Genomic DNA, 13,153 nt, shown 5'->3' with positions numbered 1-13,153 from the left:
TATTACTCCGATTATCAATGTTCGGATACAGATTCTGATATTTTTTGACTATTAGAAAAATGTTTAATGTACATATTTTACATGTAAGTAGTAATGAGTTTCCAATTTATTTAAAAAAAAATGTATTTAATTTCGATAACTTGATTGAAAAAAATATCAGAACAAGTTTTAAACGAAGTCTTACTGTCAAAATGACAGTTAACCCTTCATGACGTGTGACATAAAACGTATTTGTTATATTGACACACGTACGTACAAATAATAAATAAAATTTTAATTTTTAATTTAATAATGAGTGAAAATAGCAAGTCCCTTCGAATAGACTGGTTTGATGGAACAGTTATAGAAGAAACAAGGCCTAATACGTCACATTTTTCTGAAGAAGAATCGACGGAACCTAAACCTTTGCCTAAATTGCAAGATATCGAAAAAAAACCAATAGGTTTTAAAAGATTAAATGATATATCATTTTTAAATCCACCACTTTTGAATTTGGAACTGTCCAACAGGCCAGGGTTTTGGCTACTTTTATATGGGGAACTAAAAGGAGATTTTATAGTGTTATTAGTAAAAATATTCGCATCTATATACAAGTCATTAGAAACAAATGATAAGTCGAAAATTGTCGTTCTATTAAGGAATAAATTTGAAAAGTCTGACTTTTTGGTCAAGTTAACGGAATATTTAAAAGGATTGCCACAAGTCAAAATAGTTGATAAGCGAATGAATACCAAATTATGGGATGATGTTGAATCATTTTATTTTTCGGTCGTTGACTTTTGCGAATCTATATTTTTATTCGGGGGCCATACTAAGGAATATTTAAAATTATTATATGATGTATTGGAAACAGCAGAGCTGAGTGCAATTGGTGTACAGGAGGAACATATGGAACCAATTAATGAAAGGTTTTATGAAAAATTACTTCAACTGAAAGCTGAACTTCAAGTATCTCTTAAAGAAGTATGTATCACAATATTTAATACTTTTCAACTTTTCTAATTAAAAAAAATAATAAGACAATACTTAATAGGATTAAAATGATTATATATTTAATTGAAGGTATTCATTTCATTCCTTCATTTACAATATTTATACTTCATTCTTTTCTTTAATTACTACTGAATTGTGATAATTTTGTGTAGATTCCTTTATGATAGTTAATTAGGTTTTTTATACATGTTATGTAAGTTGTAATAAATGCTTATATTAAACATTATTACAGGATCTAAAAGCAGTTATTCAAGTTAAAAATGATGACCCCAACAGCTTCAGGAATCTTAATATTTTTCCAACAAAAGCAGACTTACTTGGAGATAATAATGTAAAAATTGTACCAAATATAATTAATGGTGCTTACACTAGTGTTGAGCACTATTTGGACTTGCAATTTAAATTACTAAGAGAAGACTGCTTTGGGCCCCTCCGAGAAGGAATATGTCGGTAAAACTGTATTTTTCATAAAGTAAAGTAACAGCCTGTAAATTTCCCACTGCTGGGCTAAGGCCTCCTCTCCCATTAAGGAGAGTCTTTGGAATATATATTTCATATGCATGAACATAACATATTAATAATATAAAATTGTTGTTTATCTTTAAAAATATGAAAAATTAATATATAAATTGAAGTATAACAGGATCTATCTCTATGTTATACCTTAATAAATGTCTCAAAAAATCCCCAGACTATACTAAATTAAAAGAGATACCCTATCAAAGAGCCCTTTTGGAAGACAAGGTTGAAAGGAAAGATCTTTTGAAATGTGTCTTTCATTATATGTTACATTGGCGAAATACTCTGTAGAGCACAGATTGCCACATACAAAAAATATAAAACTCTTTTGGTAGATTATTCTCTACTTGATTTAGAAAATATTGATTGGGATATTCTTCAGACACTAATAATAACAGTTAATATCACAGTATTATATTTTTAGGTAAATATATGGTAAATCCGAAGAAAAGGCGACACGAAAACATTAGGTAAGTTATGCGTTATGTCAATTTCAATGGCAGGAGTAGTAAATAGCAAATTTTTGATCTTTAATTGTTGTGAGTTGGTTAGGATTAATTGATTTCTTACTTAGTTTATCCTTAATTTTAGAGTGTATCCAAAGGTGCGTGTGATTAGAACATATATTAGTAACAATAAGGTGGGCTACCTCGTTGATATAGCTTGGAATGAGCGCATGGCTAACATGTCAGTGGATTTCAAGAACTATGCTTATAATAAAAGGCTCATGTTCGGTTCCTTGCTACTGTTTACCAGTGATAACTTCCAGAATATTCTATGTGCTTCGGTGCTAGATTCGAGAATGGAGTTACTGAGTAATGGTTATGTAAGTAAACAATGAAAATATTACTTTTACATAAATTACATAGTATAAAACGAAGTCGCTTCCCACTCTCTGTTTCAAGGTATGCTTAGATCTTTAAAAATACACAACAAATTTTGGTGGTGTTATTTTTAATACATAGATTAATTGAAGAGGAAGATTTAGATGTATGTGTATGATGATGTATGATGTATGCCCAATATCATAGAGAAAAATGGATAATTTGAGTTTCAAAAGTGATGTAAGACATAGCGGTTTGTATTGTCTAATGACTGAAAAACTGTGAATGTTGTAAGACATTCTGTTGTATATTTAGTATCAGCATTGCAGCCGTGCGATGATGGGGCGGGTCGCTAGCTTTACCTAAATTTAAGCCATTAATGATACATTCATGGGTACAAACCTAAATCTAGAACAACTCATACTGATTTGCTTACAATACATCGCGTGGTAAAGACTTGTGTACCGCTTACCATATTTTATTATATTCAGTATTGCCACTACTAAAAAATTTCTAAATTTAAAATTATTAATTTCAGATAGCTGTATCCTTTGATAGTCCAATGTCTAATACGATATTCTCAGAACAATTCCTTATGGTCGAGAGCGAAGTCTTCTTTGAACCGTACCATAGAGTTCTGAAAGTATTACAAGATGCCAGTACAGATGATATGCCGATGAAAAGGTATATTGTTGATGTTCAGGTAAGAATTTACAGGAATTCATTTTTTTAAGTCATTCTTTTTAAAAGCAGTTGACTTTATTCTGTAAGAAACTTTATAAATAAAGCGGCCAAATGAAAAATGGACGCGCTTGTAATAATTTATCGTAAAGTCATAGATATAGTTGTGAATCAACACTTTACTTAAAGCCAATTATTTTAACGTTTTTATTAAGTTAAATGAATAGTACATACATACATTTCAAACTGACAAATATTCCAAAATTGTACTTGTTCTATTTGGCATAACGGCCTTTCAATGTTTTAAATTTCTAGTGTGCATTTTTTAACTAATTTCCAGAGAGAAACTAGGCCACCCGCCTATCTAACATCTGAAACAATTTACAGCATTGAAAACGATAAATCAGAAGAAATCTGTTTTCCAGTACTCGATAGAGACCAATGGCCGTCAGAGAAATCGTTTAATCTAGATGAATCACAAATGGAAGCGTACAATTTCGCCCTAACGAGAGAATTCGCTGTAATACAGGGACCTCCTGGTACAGGCAAAACGTTCTTAGGGGTCAAAATCGCTTCAACACTTCTCAGGAATTTGTCCTTTGAAGGGACACCAATGTTGATAATTTGCTACACGAATCACGCCCTTGACCAGTTTCTAGAAGGCATACTAAAAGTAACAGATAGTATAGTCAGGCTGGGAAGTCAGAGTAAAAGCAAGATATTAGAGCCGTATAATTTAAATAACTTGAGGCTCAAAACGAAATCGAAATACTCACATCTATACGCAAGCAAGAGATCCGAATTGGAGAGAATATTCAAAGAGATGACAGAAGTACAAGACGATTTAGAAAAATGCGAAAAAGAAATAATCAGTTACAAAACAATAAAACCTTATTTGAAAATTTCTGAAAATTTACTAGAATTAAAGTGTTCGGACGAAGATCCCATACTCGATTGGCTTTTTAATTTCGAAACAGAAGCTGAAGCCGATGAATTAGATGATTGGGAAAAACAATTTGATGAAATAATTGTGACAGATAAAATAGAAACTTGTTTTTCTGAAGAATGGGCCCTAAAAGAAATAGATTCGATGCGCAATAGCATTAAATACGTCAAGGATATGTCAGAAGATTTGAAAGGAGAAGCGATGATAAATAAATTCGAATTACAAATCGAGAAAATTAATAATCGACTCAACTGTTTCAAGGTACGACGTTGCTAATAATTGTGAAACAATAATCATATCTAGAAGATAATCTTATTGTATAGCATTTTTTTTACAGTATAGGTTAGCGGTCTAGTATATGGGCCACGTAATGGTAAGTGGTCACCATCACCCATAGACAATGACGCAGTAAGAAATATTAAATATTCCTTAGATCGTCAATGTGTCACAACCTCGGGAACTAAGATGTTATGTCCCTTATGCCTGTAGTTACACTGGCTCACTCACCCTTCAAACCGGAACACAACAATACTGAGTACTGTTATTGGGCGATAGAATAACTGATGAGTGGGTGGTACCTACCCAGACGGGCTTGCAAAAAGCCCAGCACATATTCGCTAACAAATATTTTTCGTTAAATTCCAATGTTAACTGATAACTTTTTTTTGCCATTTATTTTAGTTCTATTATCCAATTGAAATATATTTAAAATAAATAAATATCAGAGATTCTAAATATAATTTACTTAAGTTGTTAGAGGTAAAGAAAGAAAACGGTATCGTAATTTTAATATTTATATATTTCCAGAAATATATGGCATCTAATTATGAAGGTAAAGAAAAATCGAAGATTCCAGAAGTCAATGACCTCTATAAGTTGTCAAAAGATGAAAGATGGCGGTTATACTTTAATGCAGTTGAAGAAGTCAAGAGCGATTTGATGATCAAGCTTAATGATTTAATGGTAAAATCCTTCACTACCATATAAAAACCATTCACTTTTTTGAACCCGTGATTTTAATTATAATTAATAAATTTCTTTTTTTAATGATATTTTTAATGTAGTATTTAAATTCCGAACCGATGGATACCTTAAATTTATCATGGCGGCTAACAGTTTCCCTTATTTTACTCGCATAACGTATATATATTGATTTGTGCTTCCTCCTTGCCATTCCACAATGAAAAAACTTTATCACAAGAATGAGATTATTTTTTCGCAAAACCATAGTGAATACCATAGATTATTTAAGTTCTCGGTCAATTATATAGAAGATGTTGTTTATTTGCCTTTTGTCTCCATATACTTCGAATAGACACTATTATCTCATCTTTTGAAGTCTCGCCGCTTTTCGTCATCACCGTAGGGTTGCCACATTAATAATTATCGTTTATAAATAATCTATTCCATATTGATTTACTGATAGTATAGTACGACACAACTTAGATGTCGCATCGGCAAAATTCGTAAAACCGATCACATCCGAATTGAGTACGCTATACCAAATTATCAATATTTATTTCTCATGCGAATATAATATTTGCACAAACGTAATAACTTGTAATATCATATGACCTCATATATTCGTCAATTTGACGCGTCGATTTACATGCACTTGCTTGCTATGACGCGTGAAGCTATAGCGACGAATAGAGTCGAATGGCGCGATAGGGAGCTATTTCTATTGGTTTTGTAAGTCGAGATGGCCCAGTGGTTAGAACGCGTGCATCTTAACCGATGATTGCGGGTTCAAACCCAGGCAAGCACCGCTGATTCATGTGCTTAATTTGTCTTTATAATTCATCTCGTGCTCAGCGGTGAAGGGAAACATCGTGAGGAAACCTGCATGTGACAAATTTCATCGAAATTCTGCCACATGTGTATTTCACCATTGGAACATCGTGGTGGAATATGTTCCAAACCTTCTCCTCAAAAGGAGAGGAGGCCTTTAGTCCAGTATTGGGAATTTACAGGCTGTTGTTTGTTGTTGTGTAAGTCGGCAGTAATCGGTTTTATTTTCATTCCATTCCATTTTCCGATGCTACATCTAATTTGTGTCGTAAAAAGTAAAGTAAAGTAACAGCCTGTAAATTTCCCACTGCTGAGATAAGGCCTCTCTTCCATTAAGGAGAGGGTTTGGAACGTATTCCACCACGCTGTTCCAATGCGGGTTGGTGGAATGCACATGTGGCAGAATTTCGATGAAAATTAGACACATGCAGGTTTCCTCACGATGTTTTCCTTCACCGCCGAGCATGAGATGAATTATAAACACAATTAAGCACATATATATAGCGGTGCTTGCCTGGGTTTGAACCCGCAATCATCAAATCAAATCATAAATCAAATCAAATCAAATCAATTTTATTCAAGTAAACTTCACAATGAAGCGTTTTTGAATCGTCAATAATCAAATACTACCACCGTTTCGGAAAGCAGCTTCTAGCGAGAAGAAACGGCAAGAAACTCGCATAGTTGCTCTTTTCAAATAAACACATTTACAATGCTGTTATTGACAGTAATTAGCGTAAGATGCACGCGTTCTAACCACTGGGTCATCTCAGCTCTCCACTGGGCCATCTCAGCTCTGTCAATTTGTGTCGTACTATACGTGTATGCACTGTATGTGGGTCTCTTGTGGCTGTGGGTAGGGCTCGCAGGGCGCGTGCGGCGCGGAGCTGCGCGCGCTGTGTGCGGCGGCGGACGGCGCGCTGTGCGGCGCGGCGCGCGTGGTGGCGCTCACCACCACGCTGGCGGCGCGGCGACACGCGCTACTGCAACAGCTGAAGTCTCCCGTCGGTATGGCCTTACTATAATCCCCATACACACACACACACACACACACACACACACACAGGAAATTCCTAGCATGCGGTCATTAATCTCTTATATTGTGAAATGTTCTTCTAAGTACTCTGTATGTGTCATTTACACACACACACACACACACACACACACACACACACACACACACACACACTATGTATGTATATAAAACCATCATTTCAGATAAATTTTGTAAATAAAAACTTATATATCTGAAATCGGGTACAGCAGCTAATTTACTTTTTATGTAATAAAAACTAAATTTACAGTCATCGTGGAAGAGGCGGCTGAAGTAATGGAAGCTCATATCATAGCGTCCCTGACGAATAAATGTCAACATTTAATACTAATAGGTAAGTTTGTTTTGATTCACATTCAATTTATAACTTTAAAGTTAAGTAATAAGATTCAAAATGTATAATAACAAATATTGATCTACTTACATAGGTACATGTACTAAACCCAGATGGTTTATTAAAACAAACATTTTTTGAGTATGTATATATAGTCTTTAAATATTTTTTGGGTTGTATATATATATGGGAAACCAACTGTCATATTTTAAACTCAATTCTAAATATCAACAATAGTCATGAGTGCGGACAACACAAGAGAAAATAATCATTTACAATTATATTATTAATAGATTCCAATAATAATAGTATGACAAGTGAAAGCCCTCCACTGTCGTTCACTATTATTATTTATCATAATAAATCAATAGATAAAACAATTATTAACAATTGCTGTTTGACTGCGATTATTTAACGAGGAATTGTCGACAAGTGTCGGCGAGACTGATGATAAAATGGAAGGGACTTTCATGTAGTAGAACAAACATTTTTCAATATGTGACCTGTGTTTCTCGATAAGTAAGTTACTGTAAATAAATTAAATATTGTATTATACAATGGTGATATTTTAGGTGACCATAAACAACTAAGACCAACTGCAGCTCATTATGAATTAGCAAGAAATTATAATCTAGAAATTTCTCTGTTCGAACGTATGATACGCAACAAAATCCACGCACGCACTTTGACCGTACAGAGACGGATGCGTCCGCATTTCGCTGAACTCTTGGTCCCCACGATATATGACAAACTGGACTGTCACCCTAGCGTCCTGGCTTATCCTAAGATAAGAGGAATGAGAGACAACCTATTTTTCTTTAGTCATGAATATTTGGAAGATTCTGAGGTAGGTGGAATATATTTTAAAATGTATATAAACTAACAAATTAATAAATCTCTCCTTTACAAAACATTTGTTTTGGGGTTCCGTTCCCGAAGGGTAAAACGGGACCCTTTTTACTAAGACTCCGTTGTTGGTTCATCTGTGTGTCCATATGTCACCTGGCTGTATCTCAAGAACCATTATAGTTAGACAGTAGACATTTTCAAAGATGTATTTCTATTGTCACTATACCACAAGTACTTATAATAAAAAAATTGGGCCCCCATACAACATACCATTCCATAATGATATGGAACCCTTTGAACCCGATCCATTTTCATATTAATATAGTTTTTTTTTAATTTCCAGGGCTTAGAAGACAGTTGGAGTCATAAAAATACAAAAGAAGCAGAGTGGTGCGTCTCGTTAGCTAGTTATTTGCGTCGCATGAAGTATGGTTCGAATGATATTACAATCTTAGCTACGTACACTGGACAAGCCACACTCATCAAGGAGGTAATACTGCTTCTATCTCTCTCTCTCACACACAGTTTTCAGACGGAAAAATCGTCCCATCTCATTTTTTTTAGTTTTTGTAACATATTTAAATATGATTGTTAAAAGAAATTTACTGGCTACTCAATACAAATAATATAGATGATAATATTAAAGTGTGGGACTATGTTCATTGATGAGAAAATAAAAATAAAAGCTTTTATTATTTTTTTTTTTATGTAGCGTACAAACAAAAGGGCCTATTGATAGTAAGTGGCTACCGCCGCCCATAAACAATGGTGCTCTACGAAATATTAATCATTCCTTACATTCACCAATGTGCTACCAACCTTGGGTACTAAGATATTATATAATTATGTCTTTAGTTTAAGTAGGTAGTGAGTTAGTTCTGTAGGTTTTAATAGTGAGTGAGTCAGTGTATGGGTGCACTCACCCTTAAAACAGGAAAAACTTTCTCACGTATAGTATTTATTTATTTATTTACTAATTTTATTTTATTCAGATAAGTAAGAAATGTCCCACACTACGGGACGTCAAAATCACAGTCGTGGACAATTACCAAGGGGAAGAAAATAAGATTGTGATATTGTCTCTGGTAAGGAGCAACAAGGAGGGCAGTATTGGGTTCCTGACGGCACCCAATAGGATCTGTGTCGCTTTGTCTAGAGCAAAGGAAGGTATGTTTATATAGTCTATGGTTTATTTGAATCATTCATAATATTTTTGTACTAATTTGATAATTGACAAAAGTTGTTTGTAAAGAATCTGGTTATAATTTTGAGCTTTAGTATCCTAAATAGCCTTGTATTGTATCATAATGAAGTATATGTGTGTATGTATAGTATTATTTGTGAATATTTCATTTAAAATATATGGAAGTATATTATTAATAATCATTATATTTTATTTTCAGGATTCTACATATTTGGTAACATGAATGTCCTACAAGCGGCGAGTCCAATATGGCGGACTATTAGAGATAAATTAAAAGCACAAAATGCTATTGGAAAAGAAATAGTCCTGCAATGTGACAATCATATGGATAATACTATCAATGTAGGTATACCACGGTACTACTCAAAAAAAATATTTGGTAGGACTTTTTTTGGTAACGGTTTGAATGATGTTGATGTCATATTTAAGGTTTAAAGAATATTTCGATACATTTTTTATGGTATAGACTGGTCAAATGGACCTCATGGTCAGTAGGCACCCCCGCCCCTTTCTGTAAGAAATACTAGCCATTCCTTATATCCATGCGCCACTAATATTATTTTACTTCATTAAGTGGCCTTTTGCCTGTATACCTACCAATGTGTCTCAAAAGACAAAATGCTGAGTGGTAACGATCGAAATGCCTACAAATCTATCACCGAAGCCAACAATGTTGGTCGTTAAACTCAAATGAAACTAATAGATTAATTAGCCTTAATTAATAAGCCTAATTCATTGATAATATTGAATTTTTTTTTCAGGTATACTCCGTTAAAGATTTAGACAATTGCTTAGAAGGCACATGCCTAAAAAAATGTAAAAAATAATTGTCAATGACATATCCAAATGTCTATAAATATGTAAAACTATATTTCCTCTGTAAATAACTTATACTTCTGTCTTGTTATTAGGAAATAAAAATATATTTTTTTACTTTTACCTTATTTATTCGCTAGGTCAATTTTCACTTAATATGTAAGTAAAGTTTGGATAAGAGTGATAATAAAAAGTAACAAATTGTTTTAATACGACACTAAAATAAAATTAAACGTTAGAAGATAACATTACGGGGTCACGTTGAATTATTTATTCGCAGTGAGTTCATTATGCTAAATAAACTTATCCAGTAATTTTCTTAATTTATAAGTGCGAGTCGGATTCGCGCTGTTAGGGTTCCGTACCATATAATCAAATAGACGCTGATGTAACTATCAATTAACGGTTTACGGACTCCTATAGTAGTATTACAGATTTTTGCCCATATGGTTGATTCATTTTGCGAATGTTGGAAATTAGTGGAAATACAACATAGGTGGCCTTATATTTGTATTAGTTTCAGGGGATAATCTTTTCATAGCTCCAATTGACTGCATCGGTATCAATATATACAGTCAACGGAGTGTTTTTATAAAAGGGTTATTTTTCTTTAGGGGTACGGAACCTTAGGAAATTGTTAAGTAATTCATGGTAGGTTTGCATGCTTTAAGTAGTTTGAATTTGTATAGGTATAATGTTGCCATGACAAAAAACGAAACGACTATCGAGGTAAATCAATATTGTAAACCCTTCGTACTCTTACATTGCCAAAATCAACAGTGAAAGTCTCAAAATCAAATGAAATGTTCGTCACCTTAAGATCTATTTTCTTGTGCTCAGTTAGAGCGAAGATTGGCTTTACTGATCGAGAATACACACTGACAGACATATTTTTGACTTAGTAGAAGATATTGTTGGAATAAACAAACAGGACCTGCGTCAAGTCACGTATAAAATGGCGGGTGTTTTGTGCCTGGCACATTCGATCGCGATTATGATTGTAAGAACTAGCGCTGGTAACTTTTGTCACGGTGACTGTTTCGTCACTCTTGTCAAATCCGTGAATATGTACAGATGCAGACACAAATGCCACGACGTTATATATGGAGGTACATATTCATGGACTCGATAAGAGTGACGAAATAGTCACCGTGACAAAAGTTACCAGTGCGCGCTAGTTCTTACTGTGTAATGTGATTATTGATGGTTATTTGTGTTGTAGACTAAATTTTTTTCTTTTGTGGTAGTTTGATTGTTATTTTAAGTTAAAGATTATTGTTTTAGAGGTTAACCTACTTCCTTCTGGGTCTAAAAATATCATATCTAATTTAAATTTGTAATGACTAATTACGCCTTTAAATAGATTTCATGACGATGTAAAACTAGACGTAGTCCAAAGATGTTACACTATTTTGAACCAAGTTATCATACTGTGTAAGTTCAATTATATATTCAGTTATCAGTTTAGGTCTTGAGTTTCAAAAGGTACTAAAAGTTTACGACTTTATAAAGCAATGAATTTGAAAACTGACGTAGGTTTTCTTATTTTGACTGTACATGTCCTTTATGTCTACAGTTACAGTGGCACACTGACCTCCGATTATTTAGATTATCTGATAAATAATGGTGTTTTCCTTTTGTTATATTTGCATTTCGTTATAATTTGACACAGAAAGCTGTAAAGAGGCTAAAATTAGATTGGCGTAAGGATTCATTGTTGAGTATAAATTATAAATATGTATTTATCTTAGCGATCTCATCTCATTTACTTGATTAAAAATTAAGATAAGAACGCTCAAAATGTCCTTATCTGACTTTTATTTACATATTCAGACCGAAGGATATTTTTGTAATATTTTAAATAACAAAAGAATTAAATATTATTCTTCAATTCAATTTTATAATTGTAATAGGTATCTCTAAATGATACTGCATGAAATTGTGACTAAATTTTAGTTATAGCCGCAAATAGTCTGATGATTGCTCAATGATTGATTGAATAAAAAAAAAGTGGCTAACAGTTGGTCACTAATGGTAGGTCCACAAGACACACAGACAGACTTTTGTCGTACAGACTGTCTGAGTAAAAAATTCCATCGACAAAATGTCTGTGCGGACTTTTCATTGCCTATGTTCAGTTTTTAGGATGCAGAGATTTACAAACAATTTTCTTAGCAATATAGTTTCAAACGTTGGTACAAATAGGTCTAACCAGAGATGTATAAAATATTTCAGTAAAAATTCACGCAGACAGACACACAGACTTTCAACTTAACTTATAATAAGTTGGCTCCATTGTTTTAGTTTTATTGTATGGCGAAACACCTTCTAGAATCTAGTGCTATCATCTATATTTATAAATAAATATTAATATTATTGTTTTTGTAGTCAGATTTCAAAATCACTTTATAAGGATAGGGGATGAGAAAATAATAAAAACATTTGCTTACAGTGTTTAATAAATAATTTATTATTTATCGGAAAATTTATTGAATTGAATCACAGGACCATCGATTGAAAGTAAAATATAATAAGCATAAGCAGAGATCTAGGGGCATACACGACAGCGACTTTCCTAAAGTTTTATTTTGAAGTTTTTTTTTAATGAGTCATTTAGTAAAGTGGCTCGGTATTCGCAGTTTCCTGCTACAAATGCAGAACATTCTTCTCTTACGTATGAAATTGCGTATAAGAAATAAAATATATATCTATATAAAAATAAAAAATATATTATTCGTTTTTGTTCAATTAAACTTATTTGAATATTGTATCTTTTTACAATAACTCAGATAAAATAATCTGTCTTAATACAGTCAACTGTAAAACTTGCTCCAAAATATCACTGGGTTGCCATACACAAAATGGAATATTAATATTATGTTTAACAAAATTGTATTCATAAAATAAAAAAAAATGGAAATGTAAAATATTACAAATTATAATAATTGAAGAGCTGCGAGTATCCTACTATATTTATTCGTCATTTTGTTCAACACATGAATATTAAAAAAAAAACAAAGTTTACAATTATAGATTGACTAATACACTCTCAAGAAAATTACACACATATGAAGTATTCAATATATTAAATAAATAGCGTCTTGGACTTAAAACAAAATAAATATACAGATCACAAAAATGT

General features: G+C 32.8%; 1 protein-coding gene across 1 annotated transcript; it reads left to right on the top strand.

The window, feature by feature from the left end:
• Positions 1-212: 212 nt before the first annotated feature.
• On the top strand, positions 213-10,134 carry LOC124534330 (NFX1-type zinc finger-containing protein 1-like). Its single transcript, XM_047110101.1, has 14 exons — positions 213-963; positions 1,226-1,439; positions 1,937-1,982; positions 2,104-2,338; positions 2,875-3,039; positions 3,358-4,224; positions 4,771-4,926; positions 6,615-6,762; positions 7,059-7,142; positions 7,715-7,989; positions 8,335-8,481; positions 8,984-9,158; positions 9,395-9,537; positions 9,957-10,134. Exons 1-14 carry the CDS (start codon positions 292-294, stop codon positions 10,020-10,022), a joined length of 3,393 nt encoding a protein of 1,130 aa, XP_046966057.1. The 5' UTR covers positions 213-291; the 3' UTR covers positions 10,023-10,134.
• Positions 10,135-13,153: the final 3,019 nt, after the last annotated feature.

This window comes from Vanessa cardui, chromosome 12 (assembly GCF_905220365.1).
Source record: "Vanessa cardui chromosome 12, ilVanCard2.1, whole genome shotgun sequence".
In the NCBI taxonomy this organism is placed as follows: domain Eukaryota; kingdom Metazoa; phylum Arthropoda; class Insecta; order Lepidoptera; family Nymphalidae; genus Vanessa; species Vanessa cardui.
The sequence above is the reverse complement of the archived record's forward strand: the minus strand, read 5'-3'. Positions and strand labels throughout refer to the sequence as shown.

Coding starts and splice junctions, on each gene's coding strand:
- LOC124534330 (XM_047110101.1), top strand. CDS start 292: ATGAGTGAAAATAGCAAGTCCCTTCGAATAGACTGGTTTGATGGAACA. Junction 964..1,225: donor TTCAAGTATCTCTTAAAGAA/GTATGTATCACA, acceptor ACATTATTACAG/GATCTAAAAGCAGTTATTCA. Junction 4,927..6,614: donor TCAAGCTTAATGATTTAATG/GTAAAATCCTTC, acceptor GGCTGTGGGTAG/GGCTCGCAGGGCGCGTGCGG.